Source organism: Ceratotherium simum, chromosome 6 (assembly GCF_057802395.1).
Source record: "Ceratotherium simum simum isolate JZ-2026a chromosome 6, ASM5780239v1, whole genome shotgun sequence".
NCBI classification, from domain to species: domain Eukaryota; kingdom Metazoa; phylum Chordata; class Mammalia; order Perissodactyla; family Rhinocerotidae; genus Ceratotherium; species Ceratotherium simum.
In genome coordinates this window covers 140,819-165,285 of record NC_141905.1, presented here as the reverse complement: position 1 = coordinate 165,285, position 24,467 = coordinate 140,819, and the positions used below count along the sequence as shown (strand labels likewise).

Genomic DNA, 24,467 nt, shown 5'->3' with positions numbered 1-24,467 from the left:
CTCTGACAGGTCTTCCAGTGTGTGAAGCCAGTTTCGTACTTGATTCTGAGACAGGTGTTCCATAGGAGCCCTGCCTTCTGGCCTCCTCCCCCAGCTCTGTGGAGAAGCCCTGGCCAAGAGAAGTGTCATCTTTTATTGGTATGTTGGCAGCACACAGGTCTGGGCCCTGGCTCGCTGGCCAGGCTCCTGGGCCAAGCACTGGCCCACCCACCCTTGGTGGCTCAAAACTCGCAGATCACAAGGCGCTGCTCTCTGCAGGTCTTGTCGTTCCACTTGCCATTGGTAAAGATCTCCACACAGTTCTCTGCCCCGCCATCATTGTTGGGCTCCCCGGGGGCCCAGTTGGAGTAGACCAGGGTCTCCCCTGTGGGGTAGGTGAACTTGCCCTCCGTCTTGGTGTCGGTCATGCTCAGGAAGGCAACCTTGTTCTCAGCTGTGACCAGCTGTTGCAAGGCCTCATTCTCAGCTGCAGAGCGTGGGGAGGCCATCTGTCCTCCGGCCTGTGTGCATACCTGCTGTGCATCCTCAAAAGTTTTTTCAAAGCCTCCCGTCTTGAAGATCTTCTCGCTGACCCCTCGGCCATTGGGGAAGAGCTCCACTAGGAGAAGAGGAGAGACAGGTTCAGGTTGTGGCAGCACTTGGCCAGCGCTCAGGGGCTCTGAAACCTTTGTGGTCCAACCAGAGCCCCCCAGGCCTCCTGTACTGGGTATCAGGGCACCAAATAGGATAAAAGTGAGACACTTGTGTCCAGAGCAGCCTCAGCTCTGCAATGCACCCTGCGAGGTGGTACTGTGCTCTCTGCTTACAGAGGAGAACACTGGGACTCAGGGAGAGTAAGTAAGAGACCCAAAGTCACTCAGCTATCAAGTGTAGAGGTAGAGATTAAACCTTGTTTGATCTGACACCAAAGCTTAGACATGCTCTTTCCATTTCTATCTGATGCCAGAATCAGTTTTTTAATTACTGTGTAGAATTAGAGTGACTTTGGGCAGGGAAATGACACTGTGCAGCCTGGGGCAGTTTCTGAGTATGGAAAATACAATTGGGGGGCTCACTTTCATCTCCACATAACAGCAGGGCACGTGGGTTGTTAGAAAAGGTCTGTGCTGTGTCATGGGGTGAGGGAAAAGGAGAGAAGAGATGGGATATCTGAGAGCAGTGATATGCTAATCTCTGCACCAGGGTAGCCCAGTGCTGCCCTCTTGGAATGCAAGTGCCAAGTCATGCCTCCCCTGGAGTGCCGGGTGAGGGGAGGAAGGCATCTGAGAAGTGTGTGGAAGTGGAGGGAGGGGCAGGACCAGTGCTGGAGAGGGCCCTGTCTGGGAATCAGGAGGCCAGGCGTTCAGTCCCACCCTGGCAATGACTGTCCGAGTGGGCAAGAGGAAGTTGCTTCCTTTTTCAGGGTTTCCAGTTCCTTATCTCTAAAGTGGGGATACACTATATAAAAGCATCACCTGTGTGACATTCAAATATATCTTTTTATTCCATCCCATCCCCATCTCTTTGACTTTTGGGCTCATTGATGGAAATCTTCAGGGCTCCAGAGAGGGCTGTGCCCCAGCCTTACTGGGCTGATCAGGAGCCCAGGCTGCGCCCTGACCCCACTGTCCTTCTCCTTTGAGTAGCATTGACAAGAACTAAGGAGGCAGTTTCTCCACAGGCTCAAGGTGGCACCCAGAGCAGCCCTGGACAAGGTCAGTGAAAGAGTTCATGTGCCATCACTGGGTTATGTTCCATGCATCTGGGTGGGTATGCGTGTACATACATGAATATGTCCCTGTTACATTTGAAGGGACAAGGGAGCACTTAAGGGCTATCTGGATGTGTGTGCATATGTGTGTGTGCTCGTGTGTGAAGACAGTGTGGAGAGAGTGATGGTATTTAAGTGCATATGTGTGCAAGTACATATGCACGTGTTCTCCTTGGCTTGCAGCAGTGTGTGTATGAGTGAGTGACTACATATGCAAATATGTTTGTGGAGGGAGGAAGACATACCAGATGCCACAGATTCTCATCCTTGAGTTGAGGATTTAGGAGCCAACCCTATGTCTTGCCCAGTCAGTCCCCTTTATGCTCTACTCCTTCAGAAAACTCCTCTTTTTTTGGATTAATGAGATTTGCTGAATGATGTGGACTCAAAGCTGATGTCAGGGAGAGCAGAGGAGGAGGAGGGGCAGTTGGGGATGGAGGTGGAGATTCCAAAAGGCACAGGGCACTCAATCGTGTGCTCCTGGAGGCCTCTGACTCGAGGATTCCAAAGTTAGGGAAGAATCTCTGCTTTAAACACTCTGGGATGTGCAGGGAGAGCCTGGCACTGGCCAGAGCCCAGAGAGAGCCTGCCCCCTGCCACACCCATGGGCATGTCTAGGGTGAGATACTTGATGGCAACACACCAAAGTCAGGCCCCCACTAGCCTTGAACCCCAAGGGCAACATCCCAGCCCCAACTCTCAGGACACTGTCTGAATTCTCTGCTGCCTAGGTCTGTGCAGCAACATCTCTGGGCACTTGCACACCTGGCCCCACAGAGGTAAGAAATGCATCCTGGGTTGGGTATCCCCGTGTCTGTCTCGGGACCAGCACAGGGTAGGCAGGAGTGAAGGTCTGCTGAATGGCACTGGGCTCGGGGCATTGATCCGGCTCAGGTTACAGGTGGCTGTGATGTTGGGGGATGTCCTGGAGCCTGATATCCTTGACTGTGCTTCCACTAGCCCACTGAACTGGTGATATGAACCACGTCCTCCAACTTGTGCATTACATCTACTTCCAGCTCCTGGAGCATGTGGATGTGCTTCTCTGTCCCAGTCCTATCCTTAGCCCCACTCCCTGCCCCAGTCCCAGGTCCAGCCCTAAACATAGTCCCAGCCCATTCTAATCCTAGGCCCAGGCCCAGCCAACTCTAAACAAAGGCCCAGACCCTGTCTGGCACCTCTCCTCAGTTCCTGGCTCAGGTTCAGGTGAGGAACTCACCTTTCTTATACTGAGAGATGGCATCCTGGAGGTGTTGTACCTGTCTTTGTAAGACCTCCACCTGCTGCCTCAGAGCAGTGATATCTGCAGGAGAGAGGCTGAGTGAAAACCAGTCCAGCACAGCCCAGGATCAGCTCAGAGCCTGGGCCTCAAAGGAAGGGTGCCCAGTTGCAGGCACATATTGGAGGTGGCGGTAATTGCTGGAAATGACCCCCAGGAAGCCCATATCTGCTGACACAGAGCTGGCCCCTGCTGCTCACGGGATCTCCTGTGGTTCTACTGTGAACTAACTGTCCCCTGAGCAGGCCCCTGCACCTCGCTGACACTGAATCAGATGACATTTTAACTCCAAATTCTGGGAATCTGGGAGCACCTCCTTTTTGGGGAAGACAGGAATACATGTTCCTCAGGCACTTCCCATCCACTGGGTTATTTGATGCTCAAAGCTATCCTGTGAACTGGGAAGGGAGCTGTGCTTTTCCCAATGATCAGATGGAAAAACTGCTCAGGGCTGCCCTCCAGTGAGTAAGAGAGTTTAAAACCAGAGCCTAATTCTGCCTTCCAGCCTGTCAGCCTTTCCTGCTTTCCACCCACCACCTGTAATTAACAGGGCCAACATCTAAGAGGAGGGGCTGTCATGAGCTGAAGAGGGCCAGAGGGCCTCCTCCTTTCCCTCCCTAGTGGAGGCTCCCAGAGCTCGGGGAGGCTACCTTACCTGGAAGCCCACTCTCTCCCTTGGCTCCTTTGTCCCCAGGAACACCTCTGTCCCCCTTCAGTCCTGGGGGTCCCCTGGCACCTGGAGGTCCCTGTGGACCCATGGCTCCAGCAGATCCTGGGATCAGAGAAGAGTTGGGTGAGCTCTGTACACATTTCCCAGCATTTTCACCCTCCGAGTACATGGACTGTCCTATCGCCCAGCAGTACGTCTTTCCCATATAGAGACTGTTCCCAGGACCTAGCCATGCACCCTCTCTGACACTTTCCCCATCACTCACCAACCAACCTTGCCTGTAGACAGACTATCTCTGTTTCTCACACCACGCTCTCCCTAGATACAGAAAGTCCCAGAGCCCAACAATGTATCCTTCTTGGATATAGACTCTCCCTGTTGCCTAGTAATGCCGGCTCTGACTTGATGGGTGAGGTGGTGGAGGGGGTAGGCATTAACAGCATCACAAGTGGTGCCCAGCCCCAGCCTCTTCTGTCACTCACCTGCTGCCCCAGCATTGCCAGGGGCTCCACGCTCACCAGGGGCTCCTCTCTCTCCTTTAAGACCTGTGGGGCCCCTTGTCCCTGCAGAGCCCTGCATGCCTGGAGCACCCACCTCTCCTGAGGGAGGAACAAATTGGGACAAATGCTGCTGAGAGTAGTTCAGCATGTATTGCCCTCAGTAGTGGAGCTTTTTACCCACAGCTCCAGGGTGAGAGAGAGAACTGGGGAGGCTGCTCCTTACTGTCCAGAGGGTAACAGGAATAATGTCAATATGAGAGTGTGGGGGGAAGGGGCCACGGCAAGGCCTTCCCAGTGCTGATGGTCTGGGCTTTTCCTGGCACTCTGAGCGTGCCTTACATCACATCATGCACTGCCATTTCATCCCTCCCTCTGCCCTCCCAGACAGGCCACATACAAACCACCTACCTTTGGGCCCAACCTCTCCTTTAGGGCCTGGTTTTCCTTGAGGTCCTACGTTCCCCTGCCTCCCTGAGGGACCCTCTCTTCCAGCTGGACCAGGCATACCTTGAGGTCCTGGAGGTCCTGGGGAAAAGGCCCAGCCCAGGCAGTGACACTAAATCTTCTTGGAAGTGGAAGTGCATGATAAGATGAGAGCAATAATAGGAGTCAGAGAGGCAGCATTATCCTAAAGATGATGCCCGACAGTAGTTCAAGTCTTCCCTGAAATAACCCAGTGCTACCTTCAGAACGACCTTCTTCCTTCTTCCTGGGATAGGATCTGTGCATGCCTACTGGCATATCCTAGTGGCAGCAGCACAACCTACAGACATCTGCAATACATGCCCAGCTTCTCACCATTTGGTCCAGTGTCTCCTTTTGGTCCGGGTTCTCCAACAGACCCATTGTCCCCTTTGGGACCAACTGGTCCAGCTGGTCCAGGCATCCCCGCTCGCCCTAAAGCTCCTGGCAAACCTGTAGCAGCAGAAGAAATGAGCATAAACCTGGCCCTAGGCCCAGGAGGAGCCAGCTGCCTGCAGGGTCAGGCCGCTGTCATATCTTCCGGGTTCTACAGGGCATAGACATTTCACCTCCATAGTCCTTGGTCCAGTGGTGATCCGGGAAATGGATGTCCACATCCCCATTTTACAGGTGAGGAAACAGGTTTTCCAGAGTTGGAGGCAGATTCAAGACAAGATGTGTCTGACTGTCCATGCAGTGTACCTTCCCCTGCCCCAAGGAGTATTTACAGCAGGCAACCTGTTGGCATTCACCCTGGATCATGGACTCCTTTCTCTCCCCTTCCCAGAACCAAAGTTTATATCAGAAATGATACCTGACACTAATTATCAGGAAAATGCAAATCAAGACCACAGTGAGATATCACCTCACACCTGGTAGGCTGGCTGTTATCAAAAATACAAGAGATAACAAGTGCTGGCAAAAGACTTGGAAGCAACCTAAGTGCCCATCAAGGGATGAATGGATAGAGAAGATGTGGTGTATATACACAATGGAATACTACTCAGCCATAAGAAACGATGAAATCCAGCCATTTGTGACAACATGGATGGACATTGAGGGTATTATGCTAAGCAAAATAAGTCAGAGGGAGAAGGTCAAACACGGTATGATCTCACTCATAAGTAGAAGACAAAAACAACAAAAACCAAACACACAGAAACAGAGATTGGACTGGTGGTTACCAGAAGGGAAGGGGGGAGGGAGGAGAATGAAAGGGATGATTAGGTACATGTGTGTGGTGATGGATTGTTATTAGTATTTGGGTGATGAACATGAGAACATGATTTAATCTATGCAAAAATAGAAGTATAATGATGTACAGCTGAAATTTATACAATGTTATAAACCAATATTACCACAGACACACACACACACACACACACAAAACAAAAAAACAAGTGCTGGCGAGTATGTAGAGAAAAGGGAACCCTTGTGCACTGTTGGTAGGAGTGTAAATTGGTGCAGCCACCATGGAAAACAGTATGGAGGTTCCTCAAAAAATTGAAAATAGAACTACCACATGATCCAGAAAGTCCATTTCTGGGCATTTTCATCTGAAGTAAATGAAAACACTAACCTGAAAAGATATTTGCACCCCTATGTTCATTGCAGCATTATTTACGATAGCCAAGACATGGAGGCAACCTAAGTGTCCATCGATGGATGAATGGATAAAAAAAATGTGATATATATATACAATGGAATATTGTTATTATTATTTTTTTTAATTTATTTTTTAATTGAAGTAACATTGGTTTGTAAAGTTGTATAAATTTCAGGCATACATCATTATACTTCTATTTCTGCATTGATTACATCATGTTCACCACCCAAATACTAATTACAATCCATCACCACACATATGTGCCTAATCATCCTTTTCACCCTCCTCCCTCCCCTCCTCCTCTCTGGTAACCATCAATCCAATCTCTGACTCTATGTGTTTGTTTGTGGTTTTCATCTTCTATAAGTGAGTGAGAAAAGTGAGATCATACGGTATTTGACATTCTCCCTCTGATTTATTTCACTTAGCATAATACCCTCAATGTCCATCCATGTTGTCACAAATGGCTGGATTTCATCATTTCTTATGGCTGAGTAGTATTCCATTGTGTATATGTATCACATCTTCTTTATCCATTCGTCCCTTATGGGCACTTACGTTGCTCCCAAGTCTTTGCTATTGTGAATAATGCTGCAATGAACACAGGGGTGCATGTATCTTTACTCATTGGTATTTTCATGTTCTTTGGATAAATACCCAGCAGTGGAATAGCTGGATTGTATGGTAGTTCTATCCTTAATTTTTTGAGGAATCTCCATACTGTTTTCCATAGTGGCTGTACCAGTTTGCACTCCCACCAGCAGTGTATGAGAGTTCCCTTCTCTCCACATCCTCTCCAACACTTGTTGTTTCCTGTCTTGTTAATTATAGCCATTCTGACGGGCGTGAGGTGATATCTCATTGTAGTTTTGATTTGAATTTCCCTGATAGTGATGTTGAATATCTTTTCATGTGCCTGTTGGCCATCTGTATATCTTCTCTGGAGATAATGGAATATTGTTCAGCCATAAGAAAGAAGGAAATCTTGTCATTTGCAACAACATGAGTGGAACTTGAGGGCATTATGCTAAGTGAAATAAGTCAGACAGAGAGAGACAAATACCATATGACCTCACTTATATGTGGAATCTAAAAAAAATTGACCTTATAGATACAGAGAACAGATTGGTGGTTGCCAGAGGCAAGGGTGGTGGGTGGGAGAAATAGGTGAAGGTGGTCAAAAGATAATGTACAGTATGGTGACTATAGTTAATAATACTGTATTGTATATTTGAAAGCTGCTAAGAGAGTAGATCTTAAAAGTTCTCATCACAAGAAAAAAAATTGTATCTATGTGTGGTGATGGATATTAACTGAAGTTATTGTGGTGATTGTTTCGCAATATATAGAAATATAGAATCATTATGTTATACACCTGAAACTAATATAATGTTGTATGTCAGTTATATCTCAATTTAAAAAAAGCTATGTGATGTGGTCTTGAAACTATAGAAAATAGGCCAAATTATTGTCTAATGCATCATTAAGTGAGAAAAGTATGTTATAAACACTATGTTCAGTATGATTCTGTTTCATAAATAGGTACATACATTGTAAGGTGTGGGTACATGTAATACACATTGGAAAAAACACAGGAAAGGCATGCACACAAGTGTTAACAGTTGTTCCTTCTAAAATGTACAAATATGGTAATTTTTAATTTTCTTGTCTTTGTTTGTCTTTAGTGACCGCATATTATTTTTGTATTGGAAAAATGATCAAACGTTTTAAAAAAGACATGTTACCTCAAGAAAGGCTGCCTAAGCCTAAAATTATACAAGATTTATGCAAAGAGATGAAAGGGAGCAAATGGCTATCAATATTTAAGAATTTTACATCAATTCTGTTAGTTTGGTTATTCTTTTTTTATTGAAGTAAAATTCATTTAATATAAAATTAACCTTTTTAAAGTATACAATTCAGTGGCATTTAGCACATTCACAATGTTGTGCAACTATCACATCTGTTTAGCTCAAAAACATTTCATCATCCCAAAAGAAAACCCCCCATTAAGCAATCATTCCCTATCCCCATCTCCTCCCAGGGCCTGGCTACCACTATTCTGCTTTCTGTCTGTATTATCTATTCTGGATATTTCATATAAACATATTCATACAATTTATGACCTTTTATGTCTGGCTTTTTTAATGTGGAGTGATGTTCTTGAGCTTCATCCACTTTGTAGTGTGTCTCAGTACTTCATTCCTTTATACAGCTGAATAATATTCCATTGTATGGATAGAGCACCTTTTGTTTATCCATTCATCAGTTGATGGACATTTGGGTTGTTTGCATCTTTTGGTTATTGTTAATAAAGTTGCTATAAACATTCATGTACAGAAGAAAAGAAATGACATCTGACAGGTGGTGCTAACTTATTCATTCTCTCATTTGTTTATTTGATCATTATTTCATTTATTTGTTCACTAAGAAACTACCTACAGAACATAATGTTATGCTTAGCACTGGGTGAGATGCAAATGTTAGCACCAGGTCTATTTGTAATAGAATTTTAAACTGTGAGGTACGGGTGATGAGTAAGGAACACAAGTCATGAGATGTCCCTTGTCCCATCACAGCACCCAACCCCAGCACACACACATATACTCAAAGCTGTCTTCCTGAAGGAGGAAATGGGACTTCAAGGGTGAGGAGGATTTAGATAGACTTGTAAAGGAGAGGTGACATTTCAGACTTGGAAACCATGCTCCTAGGGCAGGAGGGGCCAGGCCTGCCTGGGGCAAGAATGTGCTGGTGGCGTGGGACTGGTGCATTTGATGGGTGGCTGAGAGTCTCTGTGCTGGGCATTGTGCCCTGATTTTAGTTACAATCCTCACTAGGAATGAAATGGAAGCACTGAGGGCTATAGGATGGGCATCACATCCCACACCCAACAGTGCACTGTTCTAGGAGCAGAGATGCCCTGACCCCAGGCTGAGCCTCTCTTGGGCTCCACCCTGGCCAGGGTGACAGCAGGTAGATGGGCGAAGGGAAAAAGCCACTCCCTAGAAGGGCAAGTTGGAGGTTGCCCATCCTTGGTGCATAAACTGTGGAGGCCATGAGAGCACTGAGGTGAGGGAAGGGACAGCTTCTTCAGCAGCAAGCCCCTATGCCTCCCAAAGCACTAACTCTGCATCCTAGTATCCCCCAAAGATCTAGCACTTTGCCCTCGTGCCACCTGGAGTGAAGCTTTATGGACCAGCAGTTTGGCCAGTCTTAACTGTACTAAAATTCCTCCTCCTCTTGTATTTTACATTCATTCATTCCACAAGAATCCCCTGAGCTTCTATACGTAGGAGGCACTGTCCTGAATGTTAGGATATAGTAGTGAAAGAAACAGACAAGAAATCAAATCCCTTCCTCATGGAGCTTAAACTCAACTGCATAGAAACAGATAATAAAAATTAAAATGTAAAACATATGTTTTATTAGATCAGAATAAGTGCCACAGAGGAAAAATAAAGCATAGAGAGTGTTGGTGGGGGTGTCTTCTAAGTAGAGTGGTCAGAGAAGGACTTGTTGAGAAGGTGGTCTGTGAATAACCCGGTGAAGGAGGTAAGGAATGAGCCATAGGGATGTGTAGGGAAAGAGCAATGAAAGGTCCCTGAGGAGGCAGGGGGCCGGGTGTGATTAGGGACCAGCAAGGAGCCAGGGTGGTCAGAGCTGAGTGAGTGTGGGGAGAAGTAGAAGGAGGTGAGATTAGAGAAGTAAGCAGGGATGGAGAGTGGCCTTTGGGCTGCCGTGGGTGAGCGGTTTTACTCTGAGGGAGATGCGTGCCCTTGGAGGGACTCTTTTGCTGAATCCTTTTGGTCAGAAATATTGCAAGTGCTGAAGAATAAGGGAATTGTCCCTGGAAATACAACCTTTCAAAGTGCGGTCTGGGTCTTATCGGCCCTCCGTGACACACCTGGGGCATAACCACAGTGACCCTGGCTCTGCCCTCCACCTCTGCTCAAAGGCATCTCCTCTTAGACCCATCTTGTCCTTTACAGAAGGCTTTTGGGACCATGTGCATTAGGATCTGCAAGGGGAGGTTGTCACAAGTACAGACTCTGGCCCCACCCAGACCTACTTGGGTCAAGATTCTGAGGAGGCTCCAAGCTCTCCAGGAAATTCTCAGAGCCATAACAGTTTTGTGACTAAAGTGTTTGGAATTGAGAAACCAGAGTGGAGCCTATTGGCTAGTTCAACTGTGCACTGTTCTGTCTCCAAGCACTGATCCAAGACCAGGCTTGAAAAGTGCATGGGGTGAGGCACCTGCACAAGAAAGGGAGGTCTCAGCCACACTCCATGCCTCTGGCTAGGAGGGCTACTGTAGGAAAGACCCCTCAGGATTCAATTCAGGGTGCCTCCAGGAGGTAGAGGGAACTGGGGTTCTCCAAGAGAGAGCTGGCATCTTGAATACCACCCTTATTGTGAGTTCACTTCCAGGCGGCCTTCCCCAAGCCCCAGCCCATTGATGTTGGGAGCCACTGTCTGTCTGGAAAGGACACAGATACTAGCTTGTCCCTTACTGTACAAAGCCACGGGATGTTACGTATTCTTTCCAGTTTAAATGTTAGTTTCCTTTCCTCTCCAACCAAAATGCAAACTCCAGAAAGATAAAGACCACAGTTGATCCCTCCGAAACCCTAACCCAGTGCTATGGTGGTCCTTCTGTCCTTGTTGCTGGTCCACTGAATTATCACTTCTTGCCAATAAAACCCAGATCCTCCCCTATGGGACAGTATTTCTCAGATAATTCGCTTAATAAGCGGTACCTTTGGAAACCTCAGGAAAATTCTCCTGATTGGTACAGTGGGAAGATGCAACTTTATCCTGAAGACTCAACAAAAAATAAAGCCTTGGCTCAATTATTTGTTACTGCATGGTAGATATTATTCCCATTTACAGATGAGCAAACTGAGACTCAAGGACACTGAGTGGCTTGTCTCACAAGGATCCCTGCTGTGGAGATGGAGCCAGCAGTCAAGCACAGATCTGTCTGATGCAGAATCCCATGTCTTTTTCACCTTCTGGATTGGGTGTCATTTAGCCTCTCTGCATCACAATTTTCTTACCTGTCAAATGAGATGAATATGTCCCTTGTAAGACTTTTGGTAGGATTAAATGCATTACTTAAGTGAACACCTAAGCACAGGGCTGGACAAAGACATATGAGCTCCCTTTCCTTCTCTCCATAAGGTATTGAGGGCAAATCCTTTGGATCAGGCCTGAGTATGGGGCTGCAGGGCCTTATGCTTTCCCACCCTTCATGCAAAGTTTAATTAAATATGAAAAATATTTAACTCCCCACACAGGTACCATTTAATCAGAATGAACAACTGCTAAGTGCTGGAGCAGGGTTCTAAGGGCTCCAAATACCAGTCATTTACCCACTGTTTGCTCATTCTTGGGGTGAGAGGAATCAGAAGATCCCAGGGGAGGAATCAGGGCAGCTGATGATGGAGGGAGGCACTGGGGGCTCAGGACAGCCAGTTATTTGCCAAGCAGTAAGCAGTGTTTTAGGTAGACTGAATGTCTGGGGGAAACACACCCCCTTGGGAAGAAGAAGTCCATCTCCAAGCCTTCCACAGCAAAATATCCAGAGTTTCTGGGTTGGTTACAATTCCAAAGCCCACCCTTTCCCACCAAGACAAGCCCATGGTCCCAGCTCTACCTGGATCTCCCTTCTCGCCCCTGGGGCCCTCTCTCCCATCCCGTCCATCGCGACCAGGCAGGCCATTCTCCATGGGGCTACACATGACGAGGGTACAAGCGTTGGTCACTGCTCTCTGGGAATAGGTCTTCATTTCTGCTCCCACTGACCTTGAAGGCTGTGTGAGCAGGATCAGCATGGAGAGACGGAGGAGAAGCATGGCCTGGGCAGATGAAGAGAAAGAGAAAGGACATGATTTTGGTTCTAGGATATGGGTTAGGGCTTGGCCCAGCTCCTGAAGGTCAGGAGAAGCACTTCCCCCACCTACTCTCCCCTCCTGTGGGGCCAAGAACAGCAGGACTCCGAAAGCAGTTTAGGGACAAGGTGAGCATATGGCCTGGCCTGGGAGGGCATAAGTCACCCTCCCAGGGCTCCCAGGGAACTCTGACATGGGTTGACATCCACCTATTCTCAGATACCCCATGTCATCCCTTCTTGTGTCTTCCCTTGGACATTGCCATCTGCACAGTGGCTAGGATGTAGAATTCCTCACTGAGGCCATCTGTCACATCAGGAAGGATTCACTGAGTGCCTTTGGGCAGGACTTTTCATCCCTCTGGACCTCCTTCTCCCTGTCTGTACCATTAAGGTGGTTGACTTAGCTCTGACGAGGCAAATCCATTTCCTCTCACTTGCTGCCTTGGACTAGCACTGGTGGTCTGCAGTGCTGGTCTGGAAAGGAGCCAGAGTCCTGAATGCTGAGCACAGGATGGGTGCATGGCTGTGTGTTTGCCAGGTGATGTGTCATCCCTAGACTAGACACTGTCTCCAAGAGCAAATTCCCAGAGAGGACCTAGGTGAAATTTCTCCGAGACATTTAATTAGCAGCTGGAGAGACCATGGGACAGCTAGAATTCTGCCCAGACCACCTGAGAGGACTTGGAAGAGGGGCCTCATGGAGGAAGGGCACAAGTGAGATGGACTCAGTCATAGGAAGGCTAGTTTCGGAGGCAGGAAAGAGCGAATGTCCAACAGGGCGTCCATTTACCATCTGAGAGGGACTTAGGAACTAAGTGAGATCGAGGTAGATGCAGAGTCTGGGTCACTCCCAATGTTGGGCTTCTTTCCTCTCTCAGAGAGAAACTGTAAAGTTCTGAGCATGAAAAGAACCTGTAGGAGTTGCAGAGGCTAGGAACAAAGCCTGAGAGACCTGTGCAAAGGAGACGGGGGTCACCAGGCAGGCTGGGGTGGTGGCATGGGAAGGACTTCCTGGCCAGAAAAGTGCCTTCTTCTTCAGTTGCTGGTGATTCTGGGCTGTGGATGATCCCTATTTTGTACTAGCCTCTTTCAATTTTGAATTTATGATTTCCTCAGGCATTCTAGGAATCTCCAGAAACACCCAGGTGGGCTCAGTGGCTGTGTCACTGCACTTGCTGTGGCAGAGTCTCAGTCAGGAGCACCAAAGGACCCACGCCAGAGCAAGGGTATTGTCCCCTGGTCTGCAGCTTCCTCAGCTCTGGGGCCCTGCATCCAATCTAGAGAAGAACGAAAAGCAATAGGTGTTCTGCCCAACAGTTCAAGATGGCACAGAATGCACCACTGCCCATTGTAGCAGGAAGAGGCCTTGGAGAGAGCTAACTCACAAGTTTTCAGACCTGGGATCCAGAGGAGGCATCTTGGCTGGGGCTACAGAAGGTGTGGGCAGAGCCACAGCCCTCTCAACCTATGTAGTGTTCAGTTTATGCAAATCTTTCAGACTAAGATTTTATTAAAAAAGTGACTCCTCTGAAAATTGGTTGGAAAATCAGTGACCTAGTCCAGCAAGTATATATTTTTTTAAGTAAAGACTTGAGGCTAAGAGAGAAGTATGTTTATCCATGTCCCACAGGCAGTTGGTACTGGAATGGACTTAGAACCCAGGCCTGTGAATTCCTGGTCTGTTTCTCCACCACCACCCTTCTGTCTGAAGAAATCAGAGATGGAGAGGAGCCAAGAGAGAAGCTGGAATTGCATTTTTCACTGAGGCTTCCAGACAGCCGCATCTGAGGTCTGGCTTGGTGTCACGTCCCACTTCCCCACCCTCCCCAAGCCCAGAAAGCAAATCTCCCACTGGGCCAAAGGAGCAGAATGAGGGGCAGAAGAGCTCTCCTTATTACCCTACTCTGCCCTCAACCTCCCACACCCACCCCCCCTAGACTAGAATAGTTACACAGACTCTGCCTTCCTCAACACCAGTAGGATAAACTACCTATATGGGAAGGGAGATATTCACCAGACATTGGGAAAACAAAATGAGAGGCAAGGACAGAGGCACTCACAGTTGCTTCCTCTAGGACTCCAGGATCTCCAGGCAAACTAGCCTTTCATTGGCAGGCACTGGCTATTTATGCCTGCCCTGTAACCTGATCTTCCCAGCCCCAGTCTTCTGAGAACTCTCTTCAAGAAGTGGGGCAGTTTTCTTCCTTGTTTACTCACCCTCATCTGGTTCTGGAAACCTGCCACTGATATTCATAACACTACACACATATCTCCTTAGAGTTTATAGAACACCCTCAGTCCATGATGTCATCTATACCTCACTGCAGCCCTGTGAGTTAAGTGGCATGATCAGTGTTTGTATTTTGCAGAGGTCCAGGGAATCTGAGGCCCAGAGAAGACCAGCAAGTCGCACAATGACCTACAACTATTGCAAGCAACCTGTATTTGCAGATTCCAAGAGCCGGACATGCTATGCTCACTTCTCTTCTTCCTTCATCTCAGTATTATTGCACAGATATTGGGAAAGAGCTGGGAGCTCCTTAGCATACCCAGGCAGGGGTGGTGAAGGTTGAAGGGCTGCAGAGGAGCAGCCTGTGGGGGCAGTGGCTGGGGGAGCCGCCACCTGTTAGGAGTCACTCTTTGGCTTTCTGCTGTAGATCTTGGATAGCCTCCCACTTGCCTTTTGTGGGATAGCCTTCCCTTAACTTCCTTGCCCTCACCTCTCCACCTTCTTAGCTGATGTTTGCCCTGTGCATTGCTCTAGTGACCAATTTGGACCCCTGGGCTGCTGATACACTGTTGCAGCCATCCCCAAGGAAACTAGCTACCAGGGATTGTGGGGCAGTTGCCTACCCTATTGCCATTCCTATCATCTCTTGCTTCTAGATTCCTGTGACTTGATCTCTTGCATCAACCCTTTACTTAGGTCTACACACTAGTTGCCCCACGTCTCCAGTTCTCTCCCTTGGTCCTTTGGCCACTGCATAGGTGGTGCTGACTTGCTCCTGGCTTTTGACGCTCCTTGTGGCATCTCCTCATATATTGCAGAATCTATAATGTCAGATTTCCTCCGTTGGTAGGGAAATGTCTTCTGTTTCCCATATTGCAATTTTTTGAAACAGGATCCCAAAGTAGAGCCACCTGGACCTCTAATGATAGAGCTTTTTCATTATTAACACATGGCCCTGTCCATTTTAGGATGTTCATGTACCTCCTAGAGATCTAGATCAGCGTGGAGACTAAACTGAACCATTGCTTTTCCCTCCCCAACAAACCCTACTTGTCAAGTCTTATCCTTTCTTTATTTATGCTGACTTTTATGTCAGGAGCCCTATACTTTGTCTCTCTTTGCAGGCTGGCTTCCATTAACTGCCACATCCTAGCCTGTCAAATACATTCCTCACAATGCCCTAGGACCCCACTATGGCACAGAATATGGTATTTCCTTTGTCTAACTCCATATTCCAACAGAGTCTAGTTTTATTTATGATCCAACCCAGAGACTCATGTTTTGGTGATAAGCTTCGCTTTCCTCAGTTACACCGACACAGGTGAGAAGAATCAGATTTTAAATGGTAATCACAATAGCTTTCATGCAGAGGACCTCTGGACCGCCCCCTCTCTTCCCAAGACAAGGTCCAGGAAGACTACACGGTTTCTTTGGGAGCTAGCCATTGATGCTGTACTGCAGCCTCAGCACTATCTGCAACCACCGGTGAACTTCATTAGCTGCACTTTTGTCAGAACTAAGCTGTGGCGTCTGATATTTGGTTTACTAGCTGCTTGCTCACATCACTGTTGAAACTCCCAGCTGAACGGGCCCATTTAATGTCTTATCACTGCTAGAGCAAAAGGGAAACTTTGGACACTAGTAGACATTCAAGACAATAGTTCTAGACTCTCCACCTTAGCTGGATTATCTTTTGTCTGATCTTGGTTCTTGGCTCCAAACACATGGCCCATAACCCTGACTTCAAATCTTGCCCCATAGGTGCCACAGTATTGTTCTCACTTACTCTCCCTGATATTTGGACCTTGATTCTTCTGTATTTCTGGCTTGATACTTTTCTCTGACTTCTAAGCTTATCTTATTTTCTTGGAGAATTTCTGGTCTCTATTCATGGCCTGGACTATAGACCTGAAACTCACTCCAGATCTTTGCCTGATTGTGAACTGAGCCAGCACACCCTAACTATGTGTTTAATGATTGGGGAAGAAAGTGGGGATAGATGTATGGCATGATGGGAACTTGTCCAGCCTGACTTCTTGGAGACATTTCAATCTGTTTATTCTAAAACCAACAACAATTGCATCAACACCAACCCATTCCCTTTTACCTCCCTTGAAGTAAATTCCACTGAATTGTATACTCGATGTATCCATTCCTTGCCCCATTCCACAAGAGAGTACCCAACAATTCCAGCCCAAGATGACCATGCATCTTCATTTTCAGTCACTTAATGCTATCTTCTTTTGTGACTTGTGTTATCATTTTTTTTCTCTGCCTCCTCTCTGAGACTGTAGGGTCCTCTTTTTTTTTTTTTTTAAACCACTTAATTGAGGTATGATTAACATACAAAAAGATGTACATATTTAATGTAAACAACTTGATGAGTTTGGAGATAAGTATACACCTGTGAAACCACTACTACAATCAATGCCATAAACTTATCCATCATCTCCAAAAGTTTCCTCCTGTCCCTTATTTTTTAATTTTTAGGTTTTTATGGTAAGAGCACTTAACATAAGATCTATCTTCTTCACAAATTTTTAAGTATACCATGGAGTATCGTTAACTATAGGTTCTATGTTGTACAGCAGATCTCCAGAATTTATTCATCCTGCATAGTTGAAACTTTGACTGACACCTCCATTTTTCCTTGTCTATCCAGCCCTTAGTAACTACTATCCTACTCTCTGATTCTATGAGTTTGACTATTATAGATTCCTTATAAGAGTGGGATGATGTAGGATTTGTCCTTCTATGTCTGGCTTATTTCACTCAGCATTATGTTCTCCAGTTCTGTCCATGTTGTCGTAAATGACAGGATTGCCTTCTTTTTTAAAAGCTGAATAATCTTCCATTGTATGTATATACCACAGATTCTTCTCTTAATCCAGCTTTATTGAAGTATAATTGACAAATATAATTGTAATATATTTAACGTGTACAGTATTATGATTTGATGTACATATACATCAAATGTATATGTACATTGTGAAAGGATTCCTACAATCAAGTTAATTAACACAGCCATCACCTCACATAGTTACTTGTTTTTTGTTGGTTTGTTTTGTTTTGGTGAGAATGCTTAAGATTTACTCTCTTAGCAAATTTTTAAACTATATGACAGTATTATCAATTATAGTCACCACACTATACATTAGATCCTTAGAACTTATCCATCTTATAACTGAAAGTCTCTACTGATTTCCTCTATCTCCCAGTCCCTGGTAATGACCATTTTACTCTTTCTATGAGTTCAATTTTTTTTTGATTCCATATAAAAGTGATACCATGTAGTATTTATTTTCCTCTCTGTGGCTTATTTCACTTAGCCTAATGCCCTCCAGTTTCATCCATGTTGTTGCAAATGGCAAATGACAGGATTTACTTCTTTTTTATGTCTGAATAATATTCCATTATACATATATATCACATTTTCTTTATCCATTCATCCATTGAAGGACATTTAGTTTGTTCCCATATCTTGGCTATTGTGAATAATGCTGCAATGAACATGGGAGTGCAGATATCTCTTTGAGATGTTAATTTTGTTTCCTTTGGATATATACACAGAAGTAGGATTTCTGTATCATATGGTAGTCCTATTTTTAATTTTTTGAGGAACCTCTATATTGGTTTCCATATAGCTGTACCAACTTACATTCCCACCAACAGTGTACAAGAGGTCTATTTTCTGCACATATTTACCAATATTTGTTATCCCTTGTCTTTTTTAAAAAATATTTTTCCAAGTTTATTGAGTAATAATTGGCAATTATAATGGTATATATTTAAAGTGTTAAATGTGATGATTTGATATACACATACATTGTAAGTAATTATCAAGATCAAGGTAAGTAACACGTCCATCACATAGTTAACATTTTGTGTGTGTGTGTGTGTGGTAAAAATACTTAAGATTTACTCTCAGCAAATTTCGAGTATACAATACCATGTTATTAACCATAGTCACCATGCTGAACATTAGACCCTCAAAATGTATCATCTTATTTTTTCTTTCAGTTCTTTGACTATATCACCCCACTCTCTCCTGGCCTGCAAGGTTTCTCCTGAGAAATTCACTGATGGTCTTATGGTGGGTCTCTTATATGTTACAAGTCACTTTTCTCTTGCTGCTTTCAAAATTTCCTACTTGTCTTTGAGTTTTAACTGTTTAATTATAAGGTATGTTGATGTTGACCTGTTTGGGTTTAACCTACATGGGGACTTTAGGACGTTATGAATCTGGATGTTTCCCTTCTCAGATTTGGAAAGTTTTCATCCATTATTATTATTTTTTAAATAGACTTCCTGCTCCATTTCCCCATTTTTCTCTCATCTAAGACTCCCATGAAGCATATATTGATTCTGTTTATGCAGTCCCATAAGTCCTGTAGGCTTTCTTCATTCTTTTTCCTTCTTTTTCCTTTTTGTTCCTCTGACTGGATAATTTCAAATGACCTCTCTTCGAGTTTGCTGATTCTTTCTGCTGGATTGAGTCTGTTGTAGAAGCTCTGTATTGAATTTTGGAGTTCAATCATTGTGTTCTTCAGCTCCAAAATTTCTGTTTGTTTTTTTCTCATGATTTCTGTTTCTTTGTTGAGCTTCTCATTTTGTTCATGTATTGTTTTCCTGAGTTTATTTATTCAACTGTGTTCCCTTTTAGCTCAATGAGCTCCTTAAAAATGATTATTTTGTCTTTAAAGACAAATTCTTTGTCAAGCAGTTTGTGGATTTCCACTCTTTGGGGTTGATTACTGGAGCTTTGTTAGGTTCATTTGCTGGTATTATGTTTTCATGATTCTTTCTGGTCTTTGTGTTGATGTCTGTTCATTTGTTTTTATTTGTTTTTCAGTTATTTTAGTGAGATCATAATGGTTTATAACATTGTGTAGTTTCAGGCATACATTATTATTTATCCATTTCTGTATAGACTGCATCATGTTTACCATCAGTAGCCTAATTTTTGTCCGTCACCATACATATGTGCCCCTTTACCCCTTTCACCCGTCCCTGGCCTGCTTCCCCTCTGGTAACCACTAGTCTGTTCTCTTTGTCCCTGTGTTAGGTTATTTTCCACATATGAGTGAAATCATGCAGCATTTCTCTTTCTCTCTCTGGCTTATTTTGCTTAACATCATACCCTCAAGGACCAACCATGTTGTTTCAAATGGGACAATTTTGTCTTTTTTATGGCTGAGCAGTATTCCATTGTGTATTTATACACACACACACACACACACACACACACACACACACACACACACTACATCTTCTTTATCAATTCATCTGTAGAAGGGCACTTGGGCTGCTTTCACATCTTGGCTACTGTAAATAATGCTGCAATGAACATAGAGGGGCATAAATATCTTTTGATTGTTGATTTCAAGTTCTTTGGATAAATGCCCAGTAGTGAGATAACTGGATCATATGGTATTTCTATTTTTAATTTTTTGAAAAATCTCTGTATTGTTTTCCATGGTGTCTGCACCAGTTTGCATTCCCACCAGCAGTGCATGAGGGTTCCTTTTTCCCCACATCCTATCCAACATTTGTTATTTTTTGTCTTGGTAATTATAACCATTCTGACCAGTGTAAGGTGATGTCTCATTGCAGTTTTGATTTGCATTTCCCTAATAATTAGTGATGTTGAACATCTTTTCATTTGTCCATTGGCCATCTGAATATCTTCTTTGGAAAAATGTCTGTTCATATTCTCTGCCCATTTTTTGATTGAGTTGTTTTTTTGTTGTTGTTGTTGAGTTGTATGAGTTCTTTATATATTTTGGAAATTAACCTCTTGTTGGATATATGATTTGCAAATATTTTCTCCCAATTGTTGGATTGTCGTTTCGATTTGTTCATAGTTTCCTTTGCCTTGAAGAAATTTTTTAGTCTGATGTAGTCCGATTTGTTAATATTTTCTTTTCTTTCCCTTGCCTGAGTAGACATGGTATTCCAAAAAGATGCTCCCAAGACTGATGTCAAAGAGTGTACTGCCAATATTTTCTCCTAGGAGTTTTATAGTTTCAGGTCTTACATTCAAGTCTTCAATCCTTTTTGCGTTATTTTTTGTGTATGGTGCAAGATAATGGTCTACTTTCTTTCTTTTGCATGTGGCTGTCCAGTTTTCCCAACACTATTTATTGAAGAGACTTTCCTTTCTCCATTGTATGTTCTTGGTTCCTTTGTCAAAGATTAACTGTCCATAGATTTGTGGTTTTATTTCTGGGCATTCAATTCTGTTCCATTGATCTGTGTTCTGTTTTTGTGCCAGTACCATGCTGTTGTGATTACTATAGCTTTGTAGTATATTTTGAAGTCAGGGATTGTGATGCCTCCATCTTTGTCTTTTTTTTCTCAGGATTGCTTTAGCTATTTGAGGTCTTTTGTTGTTCCATATAAATTTTAGGATTCTTCATTCTATTGTGAAGAATGTCGTTGGGCTTCTAATTGGGATTGCATTGAATCTATAGATTGCTTTAGGAAGCATGGACATCTTAACTTTGTTAATTCTTCCAATCCAAGAGCATGGAAAATCTTTCCATTTCTTTGTGTCTTCTTCAATTTCTTTCAGCAATGTTTTGTAGTTTTCAGTGTATGAGTCTTTCACCTCTTTGGTTAAGTTTATTCCTAGGTATTTTATACTTTTCGTTGCAATTGTAAATGGGATTGTATTCTTAATTTCTCTTTCTGCTACTTTGTTGTTAGTGTATAGAAACACAACTGATTATTGTATGTTGATTTTGTATCCTGGAAATTTTTCATATTTATTTATTACTTCTAAAAGTTTTTTTGTGGATTCTTTAGGTTTTTCTGTGTATAAAATCATGTCATCTGCAAATAGTGACAGTTTTGCTTCTTCCTTTCCATTTGGATCCCTTTTGTTTCTTTTTCTTGCCTGATTGCTCTGGCTAGGGCTTCCAATACTACGTTAAATAGAAGTGGTGAGAGTGGGCATCCTTGTCTTGTTCCTGTTCTTAGGGAGATAGCTTTGTCACCATTGAGAATGATATTAGCTGTGGGTTTGCCATATATGGCCTTTATCATGTTGAGGTACTTTCCTTCTATACCCATTTTATTCAGAGTTTTTACATAAAAGGATGCTGTATCTTGTCAAATGCTTTCTCTGCATCTATTGAGATGATCATGTGATTTTTATTCTTCATTTTATTTATGTGGTGTATCACGTTGATTGATTTGTGGATGTTAAACCATCCCTGCATCCCTGGAATAAATCCCACTTGATCATGGTATATAATCTTTTAACGTATTGTTTTATGTTATTTGCTAGTATTTTGTTGAGGATTTTTGCATCAATGTTCATCAGTGATATTGGCCTGTAATTTTCTTTTTTTGTGTTGTCTTTCTCTGGTTTTGGTATCAGGGTAATGTTGGCTTCGTAGAATGAGTTAGGGCCCCCCCCTCAATTTTTTGGAAGAGTTTGAGAAGGATAGGTATTAAGTCTTCTTTGAATGTTTGGTAGAATTCACCAGGGAAGCCGTCTGGTCCTAGACTTTTATTGTGGGGGAAGTTTTTGATTACTGTTTCAATCTCCTTACTGGTGATTGGTCTATTCAAATTCTCTATTTCTTCTTGATTCAGTTTTGGAAGGTTGTATGAGTCTAAGAATTTATTCATTTCTTCCAGATTGTCCAATTTTTTGGCATATAGCTGTTCATAGTATTCTCTTATAATCTTTTGTATTTCTGAGTTGTCTGTTGTAATTTTTCCTCTTTCAGTTCTGATTTTATTTATCTGAGCCCTCTTTCTTTTTTTATTTTTTGTCTAGCTTAAGGTTTTTCAATTTTGTTTATCTTTTTAAAGAACCAAATCTTGGTTTCATTGATTTTTTCTATTGTTTTTTGTAGTCTCTATTTCATTTATTTTTGCTCTGATTTTTATTATTTCACTTCTACTGATTTTATGCTTTGTTTGTTCTTCTTTTTCTGGTTCCTTTAGGTGCACTGTTAGATTTTTTTGAGATTTTTCTTGTGTGTTGAGGAAGGCCTGTATCGCTATAAACTTCTCTCTTAGAACTGCTTTTCCTGTATCCCATAAATTCTGGCATGTCGTATTTTCATTTTCATTTGTCTCCAGGTATGTTTTGATTTCTGCTTTGATTTCTTCGTTGACCCAATTGTTGTTCAGTAGTGTTTTACTTAGTCTCCACATATTTGTGTCTTTTCTGATTTTCTTCTTATAGTTGATTTCCAGTTTCATACCGTTGTGGTCCGAAAAGATGCTTGGCATTATTTTAAACTTCTTAAATTATGGAGACTTGTTTTGTGGCCTAATATGTGGTCAGTCCCGGAGAATGTCCCATGTACATTTGAAAAAATGTGTATTATTCTGTTTTTGGATGGAATGTTCTGTATTTATCTATTAAGTCCAACTGGTCTAGTGTGTTGTTTAAGGCCAATTTTTCCTTATTGATCTCCTGTTTTGATGATCTATCCATTGGTGTAAGTGGAGTGTTAAGCTCCCCTACTATTCTTGTGTTACTCTATATTTCTCCTTTTATGTCTGTTAATAATTGCTTTATATATTTAGGTGCTTCTATGTTCGGTGCATAGATATTTGCAAGTGTTATATCCTCTTGTTGGATTGTTCCTTTTATCATTGTGTAGTGCTCTTCTTTGTCTCTTGTTACAGTTTTTGTTTTAAAGTCTATTTTGTGTGATATAAGTATTGTTACCCCAGCTTTCTTTTCATTGCCATTTGGATGGAGCATCTTTTTCCATCCCTTCACTTTCAGTTTGTGAGTGTCTTTAGGTCTGAAGTGTGTCTCTTGTGTGCGTCATATATACAGGTCTTGTTTTTTTTTATTCAATCAGCCACCATATACCTTTTGATTGGAGCATTTAGTCCACTGACATTTAAAGTAGCTATTGATAAGTATGTACTTACTGCCATGTTTTAAACTTTTTGTCTCAGTATTTTAGTAGTTCCTCTCTGTTCCTTATTCTCTTAGTCTCCTCCCTTGTGGTTTGATGGCTTTCTTTAGTATTATGTTTGGGTTCCTTTCTCTTAGTTTTTTGTGTATTTATTATATGTTTCTGGTTTGTGATTACCATGAGGTTCATATATAAAAACCTATGTATATAGCAATCTATATGAAGTCGATGGTCTCTTTAGTTTGACCTCTTTCTAAAAGCTCTACTCTTTTACTCCCCTCCTCCCACATTTTATGTTTTTGATATCATATCTAACCTCTTTTTTGTGCCTTTGTATCCATTACCCTCTTATCATGGAAATTGATAATTTTTGCCTATTTGTGGTCTTCCCTTTTCCCTTAAATAAATCTCTTTAGCGTTTCTTGTAGGACTAGTTTCCTGGTGATGAACTCCTTTAATTTTTGCTTGTCTGGGAATCTCTTTATCTCTCCTTCCGTTCTCACCTGGTGACCTTGACAGGTAGAGTATTCTTGGCTGTAGGTTTTTTCCTTTTCACACTTGAAATATATCGTGCCACTCTCTTCTAGTCTGTAAGGTTTCTGCTGAGAAGTCAGCTGATTGATAGACTTATGGGGTTTCCTTTGTATGTAACTTGTCTTTCTCTTGTGGCTTTTAGGATTTTCTCTTTATCTTTAGTTCTGGACATTTTAATTATGATGTGTCTTGGTGTGGACCTCTTTGGGTTTACCTTGTTTCGTTCTCTCTGTGCTTCCTGTACCTGGATATCTGTTTTCTTCCTTAGATTAGGAAAGTTTTCAGCTATTATTTCTTCAAATAGATTCTCTGCCCCTTTGTCTCTCTCTTCTCCTTCTGGAACACCTATAACACGAATGTTAGTGCACTTGATGTTGTTCCAGAGGTCCCTTAGACTGTCGTCACTCTTTTTCATTCTTTTTTCTTTTATCTATTCAGCTTGGGTGATTTCCCCTAGTCTTTTGCTCAGCTCGCCAATCTGTTCTTCTGTATCCTCTACTCTGTTTTTGAGTTCCTCTAGTGAATTTTTCATGTCCAGTATTGTTTTCTTCATTTCTGATGTTTTTTATATTTTCCATTTCTTTGTTGATTTTCTCACTGAGTTCATCCATTCTTCTCCTAATATCAGTAAGCATCCTTAACACTC

General features: G+C 43.2%; 1 protein-coding gene across 3 annotated transcripts; it reads right to left on the bottom strand.

Annotated features, from left to right (window-relative positions):
• Nucleotides 1–213: 213 nt before the first annotated feature.
• Nucleotides 214–12,125, bottom strand: SFTPD (surfactant protein D). Of its 3 annotated transcripts, none has more exons than XM_004432499.3 (7): nucleotides 11,927–12,125; nucleotides 4,998–5,114; nucleotides 4,608–4,724; nucleotides 4,182–4,298; nucleotides 3,685–3,801; nucleotides 2,970–3,053; nucleotides 214–598 (listed from the first exon to the last, which is right to left on the bottom strand). In XM_004432499.3, exons 1-7 carry the CDS (start codon nucleotides 12,123–12,125, stop codon nucleotides 222–224), a joined length of 1,128 nt encoding a protein of 375 aa, XP_004432556.1. In that variant the 3' UTR covers nucleotides 214–221. The 3 variants fall into 3 exon arrangements, with proteins under 3 accessions (XP_004432556.1, XP_087289059.1, XP_087289060.1); XM_087432933.1 differs by having other exon boundaries at nucleotides 4,608–4,715; XM_087432934.1 differs by lacking the exon at nucleotides 4,998–5,114 and having other exon boundaries at nucleotides 4,218–4,298; nucleotides 4,608–4,715.
• Nucleotides 12,126–24,467: the final 12,342 nt, after the last annotated feature.